Source organism: Zootermopsis nevadensis, unplaced genomic scaffold, assembly GCF_977971745.1.
Source record: "Zootermopsis nevadensis isolate Lab colony 2312 unplaced genomic scaffold, Znev_1.0 Znev_ptg000025l, whole genome shotgun sequence".
NCBI classification, from domain to species: domain Eukaryota; kingdom Metazoa; phylum Arthropoda; class Insecta; order Blattodea; family Termopsidae; genus Zootermopsis; species Zootermopsis nevadensis.
In genome coordinates this window covers 12,309,207-12,332,558 of record NW_028259157.1, presented here as the reverse complement: position 1 = coordinate 12,332,558, position 23,352 = coordinate 12,309,207, and the positions used below count along the sequence as shown (strand labels likewise).

Here is a 23,352-nt window from a genome sequence, read left to right as displayed (position 1 = left end):
GAGACGCACGGCGTGTTGAACCAAAACCCACTCAGGCTGGGAACACGTGCAATGAGGCATGCGCTGCTAAAACTGCTGCCGTTCAACTCTCTTCAGACATGCGATACGTGCGCTATTGCTTGCGCTATAACGTATGCCATTGACGAACGTAAAAGCACGAGTGTAGACATAGCTTTAACCTATACAGGAAGTGAGTTCCCATGCAACATTTTGTTGATTTTTTTGTGGTACCATTATTTTATTTCTTTACATCATTCCCTCACCGCTGCGCCTAAGCACATATCAAACAAAAATATACGACAGTATATCGATGTGGTAAATACAAACCACGCATTGCCAACATACGACACAAACTACAGTTTCTATTTCTTCTTAATTAGTTCTAATCGGTAGCGAGTGGTGGTAGCACAAACTTGATCCGTACTATGCTGCCATCTACTGAGTGATGCATAAACTTGATTCTATATTAGTTCCAATAGGTAGCGACTGGTGGCAGCACAAACTTGATCCGTACTATATTAGTTCTAATCGGTAGCGATTGGTGGCAGCACAATCGTGATCCGTACTATGCTGCCATCTATTGAGTGATGCATAAACTTCATTCTATATTAGTTCTAATCGGTAGCGATTGGTGGCAGCACAATCTTGATCCGTACTATGATGCCATCTATTGAGTGATGTATAAACTTGATTCTATATTAGTTCTAATCGGTAGCGATTGGTGGCAGCATAATCTTGTTCCGTATTATGCTTCCATCTATTGAGTGATGCATAAACTTGATTCTATATTAGTTCTAATCGGTAGCGATTGGTGGCAGCACAATCGTGATCCGTACTATGCTTCCATCTATTGAGTGATGCATAAACTTCATTCTATATTAGTTCTAATCGGTAGCGATTGGTGGCAGCACAATCTTGATCCGTACTATGCTTCCATCTATTGAGTGATGCATAAACTTGATTCTATATTAGTTCTAATCGGTAGCGATTGGTGGCAGCACAATCTTGAACCGTATTATGCTTCCATCTATTGAGTGATACATAAACTTGATTCTATATTAGTTCTAATCGGTAGCGATTGGTGGCAGCACAATCTTGATCCGCACTATGCTGCCATCTATTGAGTGATGCATAAACTTGATTCTATATTAGTTCTAATCGGTAGCGATTGGTGGCAGCACAATCTTGATCCGTACTATGCTGCCATCTATTGAGTGATGCATAAACTTGATTCTATATTAGTTCTAATCGGTAGCGATTGGTGGCAGCACAATCTTGATCCGTACTATTCTGCCATCTATTGAGTGATGCATAAACTTGATTCTATATTAGTTCTAATCGGTAGCGATTGGTGGCAGCACAATCGTGATCCGTACTATGCTGCCATCTATTGAGTGATGCATAAACTTGATTCTATATTAGTTCTAATCGGTAGCGATTGGTGGCAGCACAATCTTGATCCATACTATGCTGCCATTTATTGAGTGATGCATAAATTTGTTTCTATATTAGTTCTAATCGGTAGCGATTGGTGGCAGCATAATCTTGATCCGTACTATGTTGCCATCTATTGAGTGATGCATAAATTTGTTTCTATATTAGTTCTAATCGATAGCGATTGGTGGCAGCACAAACTTGCGGTGAATGGTGTGGGATTGGAGATGTAGAGTTCAACATTGCTGGTTAAGCTACCGTTGTCCCTTGTATTAGCCACCAGCCCGGCTAATAGATGGTAGAACAGTAGAATGATGCAATGTTGCCAACACTTGTGAATAGTGCATGATACCATAAAAGTCATTATTTAATACGTGGTGTCAGTCCTCAGACGTGATCTGTTGTACGTACTAACGATCCTAATCTGTGTTATCAAGCATGCACGGTTAGCATGTGACTGATGAGGTGACGTTTATAGTAGGTTATTTGGTAACGTTTGTCTGTTATCGCGTACTATGGAAGAGGAAATAGCGCAAGAGCATGGATTGTTGTTTTCCATAATATTTATATTTTGTGTGTTCTTCGGAGTTTTTATCGGATTTTTCGTTAGCTGGTTCAATTTGATATACATAGCGTTACACAAGGTGAGTATATTCTTGGCAGGAATTCAGGTTCTCACGGCAGCGATTATGCAAATAACTGGCCTGTGGGTTGCGCCTTGTAGTCTGGTTGAAGTTTGCAACTTGGCTGTGGAACTTGATGCTTCCAACATTTAGGCTGCAAGCACCGTCATGATGGAGGCAGCAAACACCTCTGAAACATTAGTAAACCATATCAAACTACATGGAACAACATCCCAGAATGTCATCATACTTGCTACTGTGAGATCCTGAAATCAGATGTATTTTTGAGTTGATCATCTCACAATACAAAATCGTGTCCTTCAGTTTTTGCTACTGGAGTTAAAAGAAGGCTTGCTTTCAGGGATGAAATGATGTCTGTTTATTGTAGGTAGATGAGGAGAGCAGGAAACATGGTGGAGAACTTGTTGCTGAGGTCTTGCAGAGCCATGGAGTGAAGTTTGTGTTTACGCTTGTTGGAGGGCACATTTCACCCATACTTGTTGCTGCAGAGGCAGCAGGGATACAGGTTGTGGACACAAGACATGAGGTATCTGTTACCACACTGTCTTCTGATGTTCGGCTGATAAAGTTGATAATATGACATAGGAAATTTCTGATGATGAAAATCACTGAGATGTAATATTTTTTCAAACTTTGAGGCAAATGGGTTTGTGTGAACTGCCTGTAACAAATCTCAACTCCCTTATTGTCGTGCTGATAATTCATTGTTTGGAGTTGCAATGATTCTGTTACTTTCAACTTTACTAATTATAGTAAAGCAACAGTAATTATCATGGCATTTATTTTTGGTGCAGGTGACAGGTGTGTTTGCAGCAGATGCTGTAGCAAGATTGTCAAGAACAATTGGTGTGGCTGCAGTAACTGCTGGTCCAGGTCTCACAAACACAGTTACTGCAGTAAAGAATGCTCAGCTTGCTGAGTCACCTCTCTTGCTAATAGGTGTGCATCTGAGGTCTTCAGACATATTTAAGTTTTGAGCAGCATTATACTGCTAAAATCACTCACACTTACTGGAACTTTAAACCACTTGTAACCAGTGTTCTATATGTACATGTTGTTTAACCTTGTATTTTATATATTGCTAGTGGAAGTGCCTTTCTTTGCTGGTTTCTGTTGTTAAACTGTACTGAAATAATGAAATTATTTTGACATTCTTATTAATAGTTTTGTTGTCTAAAAAAATTAAGGGACCAAAAGTGCAGAAGTATGTGTAATGACACATAATTTTTGCTATTTACTGCCACTGTGCCATTTAGTGACTTCTTGATGCATTAGAGCTACATCACTTTTAGTGCTATAAAACAGATTGTTTTGAGGTAACCTGGCCAATCACCAAGAAATACAGGAAGAGAAAAGGACTTTGTTTATAAAATTGCTTGGAAACGATGATTGTGGAGTGAGGTTTGACAATGTAGACTTAAGGTATCACAGAAATTGTTAGTTTTCGGTATTTTGTTTCCTTGTTAGGATTTCCATTATTCTATACATATCCTATAAAATTATCAGGTTGAGATAGAAATACATTTTTATTGGTTATAATTTTAAATAAGTGACTTTTTTAGTAGAGACTTGTTTCTTTAGTTTAAATGTTTTCAGTACAAATATTTTAACATTACTTTTATTCAGTTAAAAGTTTTGTTATCTCAGCAAGGTTAGGAAATGGGTCTATCACTCTTTATGTAAATGCCTTGGTCAGTAGATTGGGGAAATCTCTTTCTAGTGTCCCAAAATGAGAACAGAAAGCAAAGTATTCTAGAAATGAAGCAAAAGCACAGAATGTAAAACTATAGAATCGGTCAATAAACTTTAATGAAAAGCACACTTTGTTATAAACTTCCTATTTTAATTGGTTGCTATTAATTACAGGTGGTGCTGCAGCTGGCATGCTCAAGGGTAGAGGTGCTTTGCAGGATATTGATCAGATGTCACTGTTCCGCTCGATCTGTAAATATTGTGTTTCTGTCACTTCTGTTCGGGACATTGTGCCATCTCTGAGATATGCTATACAGGAGGCGCAGTCTGGAACACCAGGTAAGTGGTCTTGTTGCATATGTTAATAAATGATATTCAAATATTTAAGTATATTTAATTCATTGTTTAAATTAATGAGCCAGGATAGCTCAGTCAGTATAGTGACTAGCTAAGGGCTGGACGACCGGGATTCGATCCCCGACGGGGGCAGAGGATTTTTCCTCTAGCCTCTGCGTCCAGACCGGCTCTGGGGCCCACCCAGCCTCCTCTACAATGGGTACCGGGGTCCTTTCCCGGGGGTAAAGCCGGCCGGGGCGTGATGCTGACCACTCACCCCCCCTCTAGTGCCGAGGTCAAGGAAGAGAGGAGCTATACCTCCACTCCCCCCATACGCCTACATGGCGTGTAGTGGGACAAACTTTACTTTACTTTATTGTTTAAATTATGATAAAGACAGACATTTGTGTTTTTAATGTTTCCATGCTTCACATGTCAGAGGGGTAATTGCAGAAGTAAATTGTGGGAAAATTTGGCTGCATTTCAAACTATATAAACATGGCAGTACTAGGCTACAAGATTTGCTATGTGGTGTTCCATGCTTCCATACTCAGGAAGCCAATAAAGCACCAACACATAATAAGGTACTGTTTGTATTTAAATCTGTAATAATTTGAGAATGAATTTGTGAAAAATCTGTGTTAAAATTCTGTCATTTGAAGAACATATATATCCTACAACAACCAATCATAGGATTATCAACCGGATAGGAAAAAGGTGATTATGAAAGGGTTAATATTCTTTCAAAAATAAATAATATGAATAAAATTTCTTGATACTGCATAATATTTATGTTAATAATTTTAATGTTAATTATTGTAGATTACTATGCAGGTCCTTCATATGTATGTGCATGCACACACATACAAATGTGAGCATATGCACACAGAAATCAGAAGCCAAAACTGGCCGAGTATCAAACCGAGATTCTCTTTCATGGTGTGTGATTTCTTACCATTTTACCCTTACTTTTATGAAGTATTTGTTTGAGTCTCTAAAAGAAATGATCTGGTATGGGACTTGTATAGGGTTAATTAATTTAACACTTGAAAATTGTTTTCATATAAATTTCGTGATGTGTGTGAAGTTTTTAATTAATTTAGGTCCTGTATTTGTGGAATTCCCTATTGACATACTGTACCCATATGCGCTTGTGAAGAAGGAAGTTCTTGGTTCAAGAAGAAGTAGTGGCTTGAGGGCGCGACTAGTATCATGGTAAGTATTCCTCACTTGGTTTAAGTGATATAGTAATTCTGTTTTCAAACCTTGTTGAAGGGAGTTTGTGGAAGTATCAGTATTATATACTTTGGTGCAACAAACCAGAAGACAACCATCTTCATACACAGCCCCAAGAGAACCTGAAATCTTACTTTATGAGACCAGTTCATTTAAATGTCCTTTCTTACACCACATTCAAGGCATGATTTAATGATTTCATTGGTATGTTCTACTATGTAAGGCAGTGAAGTGCACATAAGTCACAAATTTTTGGCATGAGAACAGCGTTTACTGTTTATATGTACCTGCAGCATACTTAAATTAATTTTTTATAATTATGTACCCCTTGTTTTGAATCTGCTGGACTTCATTGGTTTCCAAGGCTTCTGTGTTCAGAAGGTGTCACTGAAACCTGTGCTTATGCTTGCGTGTACATTGATAAGAGGAGGAAGAAATGTTAATGTGACTGTAAGTCTTAGTGCCTTGTTATGAACATGCTTGATAGATGATTACTTTAATGAATTCCTGTGGTATAGCATAACGAGTTACTTGTCAGTGGATTTCTCAGTGGTTGGATGTTATCTGTAGTCTTTTTGGTAAATATCCATCCTTTTCTTTTTACCTCAATAATCACTTCAGGTAGGCATGCTTTCACTATCCTGATTTTCATTTAACCATGGTTTTATCTCAATATTATGAGGAGCGTTAGTATCCTATCCACAGCCACGGTAGAGGTTGCTGTACAGACCTGCTGAGTTGTGCATGCAGTTTCACTGGCTCACCCCTTCTTTTTGAAAATGGGTACTACAAATTACAGCCTCTCATATGAAAATGGACACATTATGCATTTCCTGTTTTACAGTTTTTGAATGTACACAGTGATTCACAGGAACCCAGCCCCTGCATGTAATGAGTCACCTCTACAGTATATTTTGAATTTAATGTTGATGGTGGCTGACTGATTAACTCTTTTCAGGTATCTGAAAAACTATGTGGATAACTTATTTGCCGGAGCATGGGAACCACGAGACATAACCCCACTTCCTCCAATAATTCGTCATCCAACAGGGAAAGACAGTATGTGATGTGCACAGATAAAATGCATTGCTGAGCAATTCTAACATTTCTGATTTCTTCATAATGCACTGCTCTTTCTGAACTTAAACTCATTAGAATATTTCATAACAAATTTTTATATTTAAAATGTTTTTTATTAATTTTTCAGGTAGGTGAGTCTTGTTTATTACTTCAGTGTCACAGATATTCCATCACATGATGGAAGTGTATGTAATATGATATATAATGTTTCAGAAGGACCTGACCTATTGCGAATGTTTATGTCTTTAAAGCTAATTTAATCAGTCAAACACCAGACATGAGTGGCAAGTGCCAGTTTGTTGTTTTACATACTAGAAGGGTTTGAATGGCATTGCATGTGTTCTGTCTTCTTGTTGTAACTCTGTTTCTATTTTTGTTTTGTGTTGTGCTGGTTCACAGTCAGGTATGTTGTTTTACTGTTTAATTTTTCTGCAAGGTCAGATATGCAAACTTAAAAACTGTTTGATTTTTCCAGCTTGTATTACTCATAGTGCACTATTTGTACATGGTATAGAAGAAGCTACTGTTAAATTATGCAAGAGTTGGGGTTACATTTGAGTTCTGAGGTGATTGTACTTTGTCAAATTGATCACAAATCTTTCACACTCTCCTTCTGCTTCTTACACTGGCCAGCATGAAAAGTTAAATAGCATTTTATTATTGTAAGTATCTATGGGGATTGTAAAATTGTTCATAATATTGGCATTTTTTAAATTTTATATTTAGTGTTTGCGTTATTGCTTTTCACAAAAAGGAGAATATTTACCAGCAATACATTCCAGAAAGGATATGTAAGAGGTGAAACAGAGTCCTTGCACTATTATTTTTGTTGAACTGAGAATCATGCTGCATGTCCCTCATTAACGTCTCTGTGCTGTTACTACCAACATTTGTCTTATCTGCATTGCTAGTTCAACGAAGTGCTGAATTGCTTTCTCGAGCAAAGCGGCCATTGCTGTTACTTGGAAGCCAGGCAACATTGCCGCCAACTTCCATCCACTCGATTCGCAGAAGTGTGGAGGCTCTTGGTGTACCTTGTTTCCTTGGAGGTATGTCCCGAGGTTTACTCGGGAAGAACAGTCCGCTGCAGGTGAGGCATCAGCGCAGAGAGGCTCTGAAAGAGGCTGATTTAGTGATTTTGGCAGGAACAGTCTGTGACTTCCGTCTCTCCTATGGACGTGTTCTGCCACGAGGTGTCCCAGTGATAGCAGTGAATCGTGACAAGGACCAGTTGTATAGGGTAATGATATTGCTAAAAAGTTTTATTTTTCCTTTATTGGGCAAGATTGCAGAGTCAGAATTGTGGGTAGCGCACAGCTCTCTCACCGAGCCCAGTATTAACCCTGTTTACTAAGGGACGAGATTCTTGGTATTTCTGTTTTCCTTGTTATTTATTCTACCATTCTCTCTTTCTTCATTATCAGAATGTTCCTGTTTATCAATATTGAGACCATTGTTGCTTCTTTAATTTATTAAAGTTGCTATTTAAAATGGGCTGTATCTTTCTTTCCATTGCTTGCTTTTGTGCTATTTATTGACTCCATTTATTGATTTCTAGCTGTTGAACATCAAATACGAGTCAACAGTGGCATGTTACAAATCTGCTTATTAGTAGTGTAACTAAAATAAATAATTGACCCCTTGGTTCTTATAGAACTCTGACATGTTTTGGAAACCCTCGTTGGCTGTGTGTGGAGATGTAGGCTCATTCCTGCAAGAATTGTCCATGTTCCTTGTCGACTATAAGTGCTCCCCTGACTGGCTTCAACAACTCCAAGAGAGGGATGCAGCTAGAGAAAAGCAGAATCATGAGGTAATTCTCCTAAAATGCCATAGATCCGTCATCATTTCTGTTCATCCAAAATCTTAATGTCACATGATTTTTAGCTCAAATTTCAGTTTTAAATTCTCATTGAGAATTTCAGGTGTAATTACATTTGAATTCAGCTGCATCCAACATACAAATATATCTGGCAGATATAATTCCACTGAAACATGCAGAATGTCACCTGAGAGCATTTAACATGCATGCACATGCACACACACACATAGAGCTAATTCAATTACATTTATTAGGAATTACGCAAGTTCCAGCTAGTACTTTATAATAAACATGAAATGGAAGCAATTTTAATAGTCTTTTTAAGAAATGTAGGAAGTAGAGTTGAATGATGTGGAGATGCTTTTTCTTACAATAGATGTAGCCAGTATGAACATTCTTGACATAAGCTGTTTCTACAGTTCTTTAAATATAGAATGGCATTCACAGTTAGTTTTCTATGATTGATGTATAACATCTCTGCTACATATTCTGTGAATGTATTGAGTGTTTCTTATAAAAAGTTATGTATAAAGGTGAAGGTACAGTAAAGTCGTGCCTATACTTACTTAAAACACCACGTCATGGAAGTGTATGGGAGATTAGAGGTAAAGTTCCTCTCATCCTTAAACTCTGGCTTAATGGAGGTCAGCTTTACACTCTGACTGCCAGAGTGGAAAGGTGCTCTAATACCCATCAGGTAGCGAGCTAGGTGTACCCTAGAAGCATTTTGGATGCAATGGCAAATAGAAAATCACTGATCCTGCTGGGATTGTACCCCAGTTATGCAGTGTGTAACAAGTCACTAGCTGAGCTATCCCATCTCATATGAGTGTCATACGTGGGCAGTTTACAGTTTCACTACAGAGCCATAATGTATCACTTGAAATTATTTAAGAACTTGAATCCATAGAAATCACTAGTGTCCCACAGTACTGCCTGGAAGCAATACTGCTAGAAAGTGCTTTCCTCAGAAATGCTTAATATTGCAATGTCTCGGTATTCGCAATCTCTCTAGTAGATTTCAACATAGATTTTACCCTTAGATAGCAACATCAGGCAATGTTGTGGTAGTACTGTATTATATACTACCATATAATTTATTTGAATGTAAATCACGTCAGGTAATCTACTGATTTCAGTCACATTTGTTGTCATCAAAACAGACGTTTGTATGGGAGTCGTGAATTTTTGCTAATTTCTTCTTGTTCCTGTTCTTCACTTTCCTTCTTTCTTTTTAGATGTCACTGGAACCAACAGATAAATATTTGAACCCATTGAAGTTGCTGTATGAAGTTGAGAAGATTTTGCCTGATAATGCTATATTGGTGGCTGATGGAGGAGACTTTGTTGGTACTGCAGCTTACATCCTAAGGTGACTTTCTTTTCATAGAAATAACATTTTATTTTCATTAACATGTTTACTGTTTCCTTTTAACTGTATAAACTGCCTTTATAGCCTGACACTTTATACAGTGGAATGTTTAAGTTTCCAGATTCTCTTATTATTTTCTGCTGGGAACCGTGTGTCTGCTTACTTTGCCCACCAATGCTGTCTTGATAATTCCATCCTTTCCTCCTGTCCCTATCCACCACACTGCTGTGCTACATTCCAGAAGACGGCCCTCTTTATTCTCATCACTATGGGAAACTCTAGTCTCGCCAAGAATATCTTGTTTTTTGTTGTGTCTGTAGACCTCGTGGCCCACTTGGATGGCTGGATCCTGGTGCATTTGGAACTCTTGGTGTTGGTGGAGGTTTTGCGTTAGGTGCAAAGTTATGTCACCCGGATGCAGAAGTATGGATTCTTTATGGAGATGGATCATGTGGATTTAGTGTGGCCGAAATTGACACTATGACCCGACACAAAGTGCCCGTCATTGCTTTGGTTGGTAATGATGCAGCATGGACACAGATTGCTCGTGAGCAGGTCCCTATGTTTGGAAGCAGTGTGGGCTGCAAACTTGCTGTGAGTATTTGTTCCATTATTGATGAAATGAGAAACTTTTGTGATTCTACTTGACATCAGCCTGACTATAGTCATGTGTTTTTGTTCATGTACTCGTATTAGTCATATCTGTATGCGTTCCCACCACAATGAATGCATATTTATTTTAATTTTTCTCTGTTTTCAGTATACTGACTACCAAGAAGTATCCAAAGGATATGGAGGGAAGGGCTTCTTGGTATCAGATGACTCTTCAGACTTAAGTTCCATTCTAAAGTCTGCACAGTCATTGTGCCAAGAAGGACACACTGTATTGGTCAATGCACTGATTGGGAGTAGTAAGTTCCGAGAAGGCAGCATATCTGTGTAACTAAGAGATTCTTAGATATTTATTGCACAGTCAACACCTGAAATAAGCAATTATAGAACAATTTTGTTTCTATGAATAGTACAAATCAGGTTAATGGAAAAAACATGCCAGTGGCATGTATGCATTTTCTTATAAATATTTACATGTGGATCTGTGTAGTCCATTAGGCTGTGTATCTATAGCATACTGCTAAACTCTTAACTCTGGACTTCTACTGCAGTCAGAAGCCATGTAGTATGGGGATTTACATCCCTGATTCCCATAAGACAGACGTTAATGTCTGATAAAATTCAAGTGTGGTTTTTCTGCACTGATTAGACTTGAGAGGGGGTGGGTGTGGTTTTCTTACACTGGTTAGAATAGAAAGCTCTATGGATTTAGTATTTTGTCTACCTCTCATACATAAATTGTTTTAGTTGGGTCCTTTTAAGATATGTTGAAGGTTCAAAAGCTGAATTGGCAGGAGCATACATAAGTGCTTAGAAAAATGTTGTGATACTTTTAGGTTATGTGCAATTTTATAACATATTTTTATATTTGAAAAGAGGTGCCAGTCAGTGCTGTATACTAATTCATATCGCTAGAGAAAATGAGGTGTTTGTTTGTGTATGATATATGTAATCTTGGGGATCTTATCTTCATGCATTGTTATTGTCTTTGTAACACCATGGGTACTTTTTAGTAGTATCCATATTTATGTATTCTGAGTAATGGATTTAAATAAAATTCTGAGTCCTACACATATTCAGTTTTAATAAGAAGTTAATTGATCTGTATTGAGTTTTCTTCCCACTTCGTCATTTAATGCTTGTAATGTGAATGCTTATACTGATTTCCATAAGATGTTTCATAATTCTCCTGTCTATATCCCATTCTTACAAGTGGCCTCTCCCCTTCAAGCTTCCCATCTAAAATTTTATATGTATTTCGTGTTTTCTTCATGAATGCAGAAAGCCCTGCCCATCATATCATATATGATTTACTGCTATACATTTTCCTATGGAAATTGGAAACCTGATCATTTTTAAGTGGCAGGCTTCTTTGACTCAAGGGAATCATAGGAGTTGGAAGGATAGAGTTTGTTAGTGATATGATGTCATAAAAGAGGCTGTTGGTGTGTTCTGAATGTCCATGCACCAGCTGAGGATAAAATAATGTGTGGCACAAAAGACAAGTGTGTTTGATAAATTCTGAAAGTAAAATTTTGTTTGGAGATTTTAAGGCAAAGGTGTGTAAGGAAGATATTTTCAAACCAACAGTTGGAAATAAGAGTTTATACAAAACTAGTAAATATATGGGATTATAGCGCCAAACTTTGCCACATCAAAAATAAAAAAAGTAGTTCTCAAGAATACTATCTTATGACATCACAGAATTCATAAATTATACTTTTCCTAATGGAAAGGTGCATGTATAGTCAGGTTGATCACAACTTGATACATAGAAAAGAAAAACAATCAAATAAGCTTCATGTTTGATATTTCAGATTGGCTGACTGTGGTACTATTATTTGGTGGTTACAAAACATAACGAGACTGTCGGCCAATAAGCAACATGTTTAACTAGAATTTAGGTTCTCACAGCAGTTGCCAATGTTTCTGGGGACCTTGCTGCCTCCATCATCAGAGCATGTGAAGGCAGCAAGGACCTCTGAAACATTTATAAACTTCTACCAGACCACATGGAACTACAAACCAGAAGGCAGCCATCTTTGTAAGGGTGTTTAATGTTCAGAGATTTGATCTCAAGTTCCTTTACATCAGTATTAGGCCCAAGTCTCAAAACAAGTTGCTGCTTTTACTAGTTTTCATGATTATGTGGGCATCAATAGAACTAGGCAAAATATTACAGAGAACACTGGAATTTCAGCTGAACAGAATCTTGGTTATTGGGAGTTACAGCTTCATAAACTGTAATTTGACTAAGATATTTGATTATTATATACAAACAAACAAACAGGCTATTTTGCAGTGGTAGCGGATCCAAACCAAATGATCGTATAATTTATTGGCAAAGTATGACGTGAAACCAGTAAGGATAAAAACAGAGTTTTTCTGAAAGACGAAAGAAAGGCTTGAAATAAACCGCACGAACCATTTGTGAAGCATGACAACCGACATTTTCAGTCGTGTAATCATAACATTTGAGATACATAATAATCCGTGATCAAAGTACATTAAATAGTTCCTTGGACGTTGGTATGCCCTACGTGACTCCCATGCGTAGGACATCTGTTGAAATTCCATTGTAATCCAATGGAAATTACCCTTGTGTCTCGATATTTCAAGTACTTGGCGGGCTTAGTTTTATTCAACTTATGTGATTCAAAATAAGTATAGCGCCTTTGGGACAAATAAAGGAAATAAAACTATCCCAACTTGCAGTTAATGAAAGTGAACGTGTTTATTTATAGTTGTCAATAATGACTCAGGAGTAGTTGTACTATGGTAAGTACACATTACGTTGTGTTTTTGGTTATGTTTTGTTGACATATGTAATGTGGTTAGAGTTAAAAGTTTATATAGAACATCGTGAAAGACGAAATGCCGGTTTAATAGGCCTACATTGAGAAATGCTTTTTCCTACCTATAATTATGATCTGATCTCAGACAAAGGCACCAGTATGTATGGGTTAGTAAATGTTTCTTGTTTCTAGGTTTATTCACTCTCTAGCGTGAATGAAGAACACCTTGCGGTCCTGTCCATATCTGCATGGCCAGGGTCATTGTTCGAACACATTGTTGCAAAAAATGGTAAGAGGTCATTGTAACAATGGTTTTGGATCATGTGCATGTAGAATTACAATCACTGAAATTAAATTTATGAGAGGAAAAGCAAAATATACTTGGATGGACTATAAAAGAACTGAAACAGTTCCTATATTGGACACAAGTTTGAAATATAGAACGAGCTGAGCTTGTCATGGTAGCAGAATGCAAAGAGATGGACTTTCCAGACTATTAAAGAATTACAAGACACGTGGATTCAGAAATTAATTATTACCTTTAAAGATATGTTTTGATGATCGAGGCCAGAATGGGTCAATCAGTGGCCTAACTCAACTATTAGGAGGTGGTGATGATGATGATTTTATGTTTTTCATGACAGGTTAAACAGCATGATGTTTGATTAGTTTAGTTCTATTCACTTTCAGGGTTTTTTTTAGGAAGCAAGAACAATAAATTCTGTGACAAACTCTGTGTAAGGTGTGGATACATGCTTATGTAGCTGAAGAACATTGTCACTATATAACAAATTTGTTCCCAAATATGATATTGTTTGCAGAGACGCAGTCTTGCTCCGAGTCAGGTTGCAAAACGTTGCATTGAGGATAATTCAGTTACTTCTAAGAGACTGAGCAAACGAAGCTGCCAGGAGCCAACTAGAAAACCATTGGCCCAATTGTCTGCAGATCAGCAACAACTTCGTACTCCAGAAGTCATTTCAGAGCATGTGAGTAGCAACTCACATCTTCAGAGCAATGTTTTCTTTGAGATCGGTTAGTTGGTTATCAGAATTTAACAGTGATTGGAAATGTAACTTTTCTAATGGAAATGGTTTAATGTGAAGTCATTAATTATTTGTATTGAATAAATAGATTTGATATTTATGGCAGTTAATGTGTTAAGGCATACAAGTAAAATAATGAGACAGTTCATGTTTTAATTTAGGAATCTGAAAACAAAATAAGTTTGAAGTAAGAAGACACTGAGAAATACGTGCCCACAGTGTGTGTTGAAACAAAGATATGTTTTGTTAATATAGTTGGAAACAGAATTTAGGATATATGACTTAATAAAAATAAATGGAAAGATTTAAATGTCAGGACCCTTATTAGTTAATGAAAAATGAGAATAAATACTGAGAAAACACATGCTACTAAAAGGAGATTGAGTTGGTCCATATATACTTTGTATAATTGTTCTGCAAACAACTGCTTGGATTACAGGAAGCTCTCATCAGGAAGTTGTTGTCAAAGCCTTTCAAAGTGCCAATACCAAACTACCAGGGTGTACCTGGTGGGCGCTTCCTCGGGGTTGGGAGAAGCAGATGTCGATGTTCTCTGCATGATCCGAATGAGCCAGGTGCACTTATACTATATGAACCACAAGAACTCAGTGCTCATGACAAGCTGAAACTGGATCTGTGAGTGGATCTTGCTGTTTTTTATCTAATTTGTATTTGAGACACAAATTGCTTTGCTGCACATGTTGGGACATTTATGGACACATTTTTGGGCTATAGTGTTTCCTAATTGCTAGTGGTCAGCAGTTGAATTAAAATAGCCTTCTCTGAGTTAACAGTGGGTGTTTTTGTTATTTTATTTTTTAGTGCAGGAAATTTGTATCTGTTAGCTAGAATCATGTTTTAGAAATTGGGAAATGCCTAGGAAGGATAAAATATCCATGTTTTAAAGTTGTTATGTGTGCGTACTAATGTATGGAGCAGCAACTTGGACATGCTGATTCCAAATTTATGAGTTGTGATGTGACATAACTTTTTGTTTACAGTGACAAGCAACCAGTACACGTGGTGGTGGATCCAACATTATCAAATATCCTACGTCCCCATCAGAGGGAGGTGAGTATTCTTACAACTAGTCGATTTTTAGCATTTTTCTGTTGTAAAATAATTCACTCAGGAGTATTTGGAACTGTTTGCTGCATAATGATTTAAAATTGTGCAGAATGTGAGATAAGGTTATGATGGTGAATCATGCCCATAGCAATTATGGACAGGACTCATCTCTGTCATTACATATTAAGGTTGTGAGGAATTTTTTGAAAGTAGATAATCCTGTATTATATGGAAAAGGAAGTAACATTTTAAGAAATAAGTAATTTTCCGTTAACTATTCCAAAGTAACATTCTGTGAGGTTGATAAAATAAAAGAAACAAAGAGCTTCATAATTATGTTTTGAATCAGTGGTTTAATTTATGTTTGTGTGACTTGTGGCCATCTGCAGGGTGTCAAGTTCATGTATGAATGTGTGACGGGTCAGCGCATACCAGGCAGCTATGGGTGCATCATGGCAGATGAGATGGGACTGGGTAAAACACTGCAGTGTATCACATTAATGTGGACATTGTTAAGACAAGGACCTGACTGCAAGCCAACAATTGATAAAGCAGTTATAGTGGCTCCTAGCTCACTAGTTAAGGTTGGTAATACTGTAGCCATCAAGTCTCTGGCCAGCAAGATTTCTTGCCGTCTGCTGTGTCTTCAGGAGTAGTGTATGTTGTCATGACATGTCAGTGCATGATGACATTTCAAAATACATTGTATGTGCATATTCACTACAGCAGAGTTTATAAACACATATAATTATGTGCATGCCTTTATTAAGCCTTAGGACAGGGACCAGTGATTAGTTTATGTTAATATGGCAATGAACCATAGGGTTCCAAAGGCGGCAGGGAATTTTATGACTAACTGAGCTTTTAAGAAGGTTTGTGCTGTATGAAGTTAATTACTTCTATATTAAGCCATTTCCATGTGCAGGAATGTGACAACTCATCTAAAGTTTGAATTAATCCATTCACTCACTGCATGATACAGGGTCATTAATGAACAGTATCTGCTCAAGATATTCTGTGTTGTTCTGGAACCCTAGGTTTTGTCTCCGTGGTAATGATAGCCCACTGTTGAACCCTGTTTTGGGCAATTTCATTTCAATTGAAAACCTGTTATCCAAAGATCTATTTTAATATTATTCTCTCATCTGTGTTTTAATCTTGTAAGTTCTGTCTTCATATATTTTCCAGCCAAAATTCTGTACAATTTCTTGTTTCCCAATGTGTTAGTCAATTTTAGCTTTCTCATTTTAAATGAATATCCCTAATACATGGACAAAAGTACGAATTGTGAAGCTTCTCGCTATGTCACTTGCTCATTTTCCCTTTTTCTCTGTCTCTCCTAGGCTTGGACAGTCTCCTCAACACTGTTTTGTCAGATGTACTTAGTTTCTTTTACTCTGTCAAGGTGAGAGACCATGTTCTACACCCACACAAAGTAACATACAAAAGTGCAGTTTTGAGTCTTTGATAGCAGATGAAAGTTATCAGTATTGGTCTTCTGAGTTGTGATGCCATGTGGACTTCTATGCAGATACCATTGTTTCAGAGAATCATACTGTCTGCTTCTTCAAAATAGAATTTTATGATATTACAGAACTGGTACAATGAAATTAACAAGTGGCTGTGTGGACGAGTGAATGCGTTGGTTATTGACTCAGCCTCCAAAGATAAGATCGACAGAGACCTAGAAGGATTCATGCAGACTTATTCTCGAAGGCCTGTAAATCCAATTCTGATCATCTCTTATGAAACCTTCAGACTGCATGCGTCTGTCCTTCATAACGGTGAAGTTGGACTGGTATTGTGTGATGAGGCAAGTGAAACAACACCTGCATAATCTACATGCATGTTGCTGCATAGAAAAAAGCGTTGATTAAATTTTGTGCATTATAATAAATGCAGCAGAGTTTCAAGTAAGAATATTGACCCATTTTAAACCCTAATGCACCTAATTATAAATGCCCATTGCTGTCTTCAGAACTGAGAAAATGTATGTGGCACACCAATGCAGAACAGAGCTGGTCATGTTGACATATGCTCTTGTTTTCTCATCATCATTCTTTTATTTGGTTTTGTAACAGGGTCATCGTCTGAAGAACAGTGAGAACCAAACTTATCAGGCTTTAATGGGACTAAATGCCAAACGACGTGTCCTGCTATCTGGCACTCCAATACAAAACGATCTACTTGAATACTACAGTTTGGTTCAGTTTGTAAACCAAGGGATTCTGGGAACTGCTCAGGTATGTATGCTGTTGCTTAATTACTGAATGATACAAAACTTGGGGTTTAAAATAATCATTTTTGTGATGTTCTTCAAGCCCTGAAAGCAAATCCCCATGTGATCCTAAAAATTTGGCACGTATGTTGTCCCTTCAGTTATTACTGTTTGTCAGTTCATTATCACAAGGTTCACACTGAAGTGTCAGGTTAAAATCATTAGAAGTGACATCTCAGATCTCATAGGAAGTGTCTCATTGTGTTGGGGCCTTGTTACAGTGTTATTCTTTGGGATATTTTTTTCATTCATGAGTTGTGTAATCCCATTTGTTCAGGTCACTGAAAAAACAAATTTCAGAGCTGCAGTATGTTTTATAAAATATTTATTCCTCATCCTTTCATGATTCATAATGATGTTTTAGCTGCTGAGCATTTGGGGATAATATTTAATTTAATAATGTATTTATTTCTACACATAAAGTAAAGTAAAGCTGTCCCTAGTGTGCACTGGGAGTAGAAGAGGTATACCTTCTACCTGTTCTTGACCTCAGCACTAGGTGAGGTGGGTGGTCAGTGTGACACCCTGGCTAAGCTTTACCCCTGAGGAAGGGACCCCCTCATACCCATTGGATAGGAGGCTGGATACACCTCAGAACCAGTCTGGACACAGAGGCCAGAAGCAAAAATTCTTTGACCCTACTGGGGTTTGAATCCCTGTTGTCTGATTCGTAGCCAGTCACTATACTGACTGAGCTATCCCAGCTCATTATTTTTGTACATACATATTTTATTCTCTTTTATAATTATGTTACTTAGTTTTACAAAACAACTGATTCCATGGCTATTCCTTAGCCTTCTCATCAAAGAGTTACTGATTGTAGTATTTTTCACACACATGGATATACATATATATTTCTTGCATTTTCTAACTACTTAGTCGAGTTACTGAATGTTGTCTGTGTACTATGTCATATACAGTTCTGGGATGTGTGAGGGAATTTATTTAGCATACAGAAATTAAATACCTTTAGTGCAGAGTTGTGTTCAATTTAAAACACCAGTTTTCAATATGTTCAACAGCATGAATGCTTTTACATTATTTACTCATCATACTCAACTTTTGTACCATGTATCAATCACCCCCTCACTGCATTAATGGAAATTCTGTTCTTTAGGAATTCAGACGTAAATTTGAGACTCCAATTCTCCGAGGACAGGACGCTATGGCAACATTAGAGGAACGGCAGAAAGGTCAGACATGTCTGGATGAGCTAGCAGCCATTGTAAACCGCTGTTTGATTCGTCGTACATCTGCTTTATTGTCTAAGTATCTGCCAGTGAAGATTGAACAGGTGATCTGCATCAAACTCACAGACATTCAGCAAAAAATATATTCAAAGTTTATAGCCAGTGATGCCATCAAAAGAACTGTTCAAGGTGAGATCTGTTTGGTGCAGTACAGCTTTGAAATCTTAAGTACAGTAGATTCCGGTTAATTAGGCCATCGGTTAATTAGGACAGCCGTTTGTTTGAGACAAATCTTAAAGAACAAACCTTTTTATCTCTTTACGTGGAACTTCGCATAATTGGGGCAGCCGCTTAATTGGGACAAAGTGTTCTAGTCCTGATGTGTCCCAATTAACTGGAATCCACTGTATATAGATTTCACTGTATCAGTTCTTTTCATTCTGTTAGTTAATTTCTTTGTTGATTCTTTTGTTTGAACGTGAAATGTGTGGTTCATTGCAGGAGGAAGCAGTGGTAAGGTCACTTTATCTGCATTGTCATCTATCACAACCTTGAAGAAGTTGTGCAATCACCCAGACCTTGTGTTTGAAAAGGTGGAGGCAGTTGATGATGGTTTTGAAGGAGCCCTGTCTCTGCTGCCTGACAAGTACAACCCAAGGTGAGATATTTCTTGTCACCCATACCCAGGGATTAAATGGTAGAGAGAGTTTTGTGCTGAACCTAAAAATGTTCTATGTGAGTCCGAAGGTGGCTGTCTTTTGGGTTGTTGCGCTGTGTAGTCTGGTAGAAGTTTACCTAAACTTATCAGACTATACAGCGCAACAACCCAGAAGACAAGCCGTCTTTTATAAATTCAGTTAGAAACTACATAACTTCATAAATAGTAATTAATGATATGCAAGACCCAAATATTAAAACTCGGCTTTTGCTGCGCCATGTAGCCTTGGGTGGTCAGAAATTAAAATCAGAGAAAACTAAAATTTTCTGGAAAATTAATTTTGGTTAATTAGATAACAGCCTTGATAAAAATCAGCAATATATAGTCTGACCTACTGTCAGCATAATTAATTCATGTAGAGTCAACGTGATATATGCACTTAAAAATGGGTAGACATTAAGTGTGGAATCAACTGTCCTACATTTAATAACATTTGTTTCAAAAATGGATTCTAAATACACCTAGGGCTGGTAGAGGGCGGGAAAGCTCATTGCAGGTCATAACTGTGGTATTAAATACCAGCCAACAAACAACAAATAATTCCATGAATTATGAACATTTTAAGTAGATGAATTAAAATGCAACGTATTCTATTTCGTGGAGTTTTCACAACCGTCATATTAATAATAACTGTTCATATTATTACCTGAATGTATATCATGACATAAACATGTTTTAATGCCAGTTGATTTTGCTGCAGGAAAATAATAATGCCAGAACTATCTGGAAAGTTGGCAGTATTGGACTGTTTACTGGCAGTTGTTAAGGCAACAACACAAGACAAAGTTGTGTTGGTGTCAAATTATACACAGACACTGGATCTCTTTGAAAGGCTGAGCAGACACCGTGGTTACCAATACGTTCGTCTGGATGGATCCATGACAATCAAGAAAAGAGCTAAGGTCTGAAACTTCATATGCCAGTATTAAGATTATTGGCTATCATAACTGGTAAATAATTGTGATGAGTTAGACTTAAAGCAGTAGTAAAGTTTAAATTTGAACAGTTTCCTGTGTTCATAATATTGGCCAGTGCTGCTTCTTGGCACCAAACTATTGCAAAGTATACTGATTCCGATATGTGGCCCTGTTCTCAATCGGGATATTGCCAATTTATGTCTGGAAGGAAACATTACGTTGTGTTGTCTGTATGAAATTTCAGAAGAGTCAAAATATCAATGTGCTGATTCTGTAATGTTTTTATCTTATTAAAGTTGTAGTCTTCTACCAAACTACATGACATAACATCCCAGAAGATGACCACCTTCAGTCAGATTTTTGTGTGTTATTGTAATTTACAGAATGTATATAATTTGTTTTTTATTGGTGAAATAGATTTGGTACTTTTTGCAGGTAGTTGAGAAATTCAATGACCCATTGAGCAATGACTTTATCTTCATGCTGAGCTCAAAGGCAGGTGGTTGTGGGCTTAATCTGATTGGTGCAAACCGCCTTGTCATGTTTGATCCCGACTGGAATCCTGCCAATGACGATCAAGCCATGGCACGAGTGTGGCGAGATGGACAACGCAAACAGTGTTACATATACAGGCTTCTATGTGTAATTATCAGAGATTGAGCTTATGCATGTTGAAACAATATGTAATATATTTTATACAGATATGAACTCGACTAAACAGGCTCAGGATCATATCCAGTTTCATGTTTCAGATTTACTAGTGTTAAACCTCTTAGATATTTTTGCCATAGAGTAGCAATTTTTGTATTTATATGTTTTTATGAAAGTTGGTGTTGGTAGTATATCATAAATAAAATTTAAACACTCTCTGAAAAAATTTATCATGTCAGTACAATAACAATTTTACATTTTATATATACAGTATGAATTACTATGAAGTAACAGTTAATAGTAATATGTAACTCATTTTCTGTTTTGAAGCATGATTATAGTTTCTTATTTTTGTAGCTGAAAATCATGTTTAAACTTTGCATATTTGAATATTTACTCAAATTGTAATGATTTCCAGTTTTCATTAAATATAAAGTTTGTTTTTTGATTTATTTTAACCCCATTTTGATCTGTTTATTTGTGTGCTCTTATAAATGTCACAAAAATATCTGTCCTGGCTTTTAATTGCTCCTCTGTTACACTAAATTAATTATCTGGATAACTGTAATCTGTTGCAGACAGGGACAATAGAGGAGAAGATATTCCAGAGACAGGCACATAAGAAGGCTCTGAGTTCCAGTGTTGTTGACAATGAGGAGGATGTTGCTAGACACTTCTCACAGGCTGACCTTAGGGACCTATTCAAGCTGGAAACTGACACCCTCAGTGACACCCATAACAAGTATACTTATTTTATCCAAAAATATATACAAATATACAATGAAGTGTCTGGACTTTCGATGAACTAAATAGACTAATTGTATCAGATTTGAGCTTCTCATGGCAGTGCATTGATGTTGGTCTTCTGCGTTGTAACACCTTGAGGACTTGACGTTGTGGAGGAACATTCTGCCTCTATATCCAGGTTTTAAGCCACATGGCATTACACCTCAGATGACCAGCTTGTACATAAAGAACTTGTTCATTCAAGGTAAAATGCAGTCCCACTGCAAGGAATGAAATCTTCTAGTTATGAAGTCTGTGTAATTTGTAAATTTAGCATTTCATCTGCATATTTATGACAAACATTGATCATCATTTCAGATTCCGATGTACACGATGTGTCAACAGGATACAAGTTAAACCTCCTCCAGAGGGAAGTGACTGTACTTCTGACCTATCATGTTGGAACCACTGTGCTGACAAACGAGGGTTGCTGGACCTTGTTTTGAAACAGTGTTGGGATGTGGGAATCTCATTTGTGTTTCATCACCGCTCTCATGAGCAGAAAGCCATTCCATAATATTAATTTTTCTGGATACTCAGACATCTTATAGGGATATGAACTCTGTAATTACTGTCATGTGAAGCTATAGACTGCTGTCTGGCTTGACAACACTAATTTGTTTCATTTGTTTACTTTTTATTATATGGCACCAGGGGATTTTAATGCCTGTATCACGGGGCTGTCGGCTGCTCTTTAGCTCCAGATTTAACGATTGAGTGGTACATTAATATGATGCTCAACCATCTGAATCTTGCATTAGCTGGATGATAAAGGTTAACAGGTTGTAACAAATTGTTACTATTTTGGTAACACTGCTAGATATTCAGCATGAAGTATTTGAGTGTTGTGCAGAGAATTGTGAACTGTTTTGTATGTCATAAATGTCTATGAGTATAATAAATTGTTACCATTTTTATTTAAGAAAATTGTTGGGAAGGTGAAGACATTACAACTTCCATACAGTGAAGTGTGATCTGCTAACACCAGGAATTAGTGAACATTTATTTGTCATAACAAAACTTATCCAAACAAATATATGCTGACACAATGTTTTGTGATGCATTTTGATTTTGTGTATTGAAAATTATTAGACATCCTAGATCTTATTATTCCTTGCCATTGTTGCTAAAATTACAACATTTGCTCTTCTAATTGTTATTTCTTTTTTTGGGTGTTGGGCTATACTGAACATGAAGTGCCAATTCCTTTTGTGATAACTATGCTTATTAGAGAAACATTTTTGTTCCTTAGATTTTTTATCTTGACACTTGACTTATAAGTTTTATATGTACATATTTTTAGGCATTGTGTGTTCAGTGTTAATGAAACAATTATTGTATTGAATGAAACAGCTGGACAAATAAAATATGTCTACTTCTGCCATTTCCCTTCTTAGCAATTGTTTTCTATAATTTCTTTCTCCCACTTGGGAATTCGGATGTGTACATGTTTTTAAGGCAACCTGTGGTTAATACACTCAACAGTTTACCTTGTCTTACATATATTCATTTCCATTCTCTAGCTTCTAAACATGATTTTGTTTTATGGTCATTTACTTCGAACACTTTGACTTTCCATGGGTGCGTATTGCCTATATTAATAATCCGTGGCGTAATAGCCCTCTGAGAGCACAAAAGATGTTATTTTGCCCTGAGAAATATTGCTTTTGAATGT

At 37.0% G+C, this 23,352-nt stretch overlaps 2 protein-coding genes across 2 annotated transcripts; both read left to right on the top strand.

The window, feature by feature from the left end:
- The first annotated feature begins 1,766 nt into the window (after positions 1 to 1,766).
- LOC110833193 (2-hydroxyacyl-CoA lyase 2) lies at positions 1,767 to 11,303 on the top strand. The gene is made up of 11 exons (XM_022070946.2): positions 1,767 to 2,078; positions 2,446 to 2,604; positions 2,873 to 3,017; positions 3,945 to 4,109; positions 5,210 to 5,321; positions 6,301 to 6,401; positions 7,334 to 7,662; positions 8,077 to 8,235; positions 9,483 to 9,616; positions 9,937 to 10,210; positions 10,377 to 11,303. Exons 1-11 carry the CDS (start codon positions 1,950 to 1,952, stop codon positions 10,557 to 10,559), a joined length of 1,890 nt encoding a protein of 629 aa, XP_021926638.1. The 5' UTR covers positions 1,767 to 1,949; the 3' UTR covers positions 10,560 to 11,303.
- A 1,211-nt stretch (positions 11,304 to 12,514) lies between these two features.
- Positions 12,515 to 23,077, top strand: okr (DNA repair and recombination protein RAD54-like okr). The gene is made up of 14 exons (XM_022070985.2): positions 12,515 to 13,006; positions 13,216 to 13,312; positions 13,845 to 14,012; positions 14,509 to 14,705; positions 15,071 to 15,140; positions 15,527 to 15,721; positions 16,732 to 16,950; positions 17,219 to 17,380; positions 18,533 to 18,794; positions 19,107 to 19,263; positions 20,024 to 20,225; positions 20,676 to 20,882; positions 21,470 to 21,633; positions 21,996 to 23,077. The coding sequence occupies exons 2-14, from the start codon at positions 13,238 to 13,240 to the stop codon at positions 22,192 to 22,194; spliced, it is 2,277 nt and encodes a 758-aa protein (XP_021926677.1). The 5' UTR covers positions 12,515 to 13,006; positions 13,216 to 13,237; the 3' UTR covers positions 22,195 to 23,077.
- The last annotated feature ends 275 nt before the right edge of the window (positions 23,078 to 23,352 follow it).

Bases quoted from the DNA above. Each gene is read 5' to 3' on its own strand.
- LOC110833193 (XM_022070946.2), top strand. From the start codon at position 1,950: ATGGAAGAGGAAATAGCGCAAGAGCATGGATTGTTGTTTTCCATAATA. The intron at 2,605-2,872 runs GTATCTGTTACC...TTTTTGGTGCAG, and splicing joins TTGTGGACACAAGACATGAG to GTGACAGGTGTGTTTGCAGC. The intron at 10,211-10,376 runs GTGAGTATTTGT...CTCTGTTTTCAG, and splicing joins GTGTGGGCTGCAAACTTGCT to TATACTGACTACCAAGAAGT.
- okr (XM_022070985.2), top strand. From the start codon at position 13,238: ATGAAGAACACCTTGCGGTCCTGTCCATATCTGCATGGCCAGGGTCAT. The intron at 14,706-15,070 runs GTGAGTGGATCT...TTTTGTTTACAG, and splicing joins GACAAGCTGAAACTGGATCT to TGACAAGCAACCAGTACACG. The intron at 17,381-18,532 runs GTATGTATGCTG...TCTGTTCTTTAG, and splicing joins GGATTCTGGGAACTGCTCAG to GAATTCAGACGTAAATTTGA.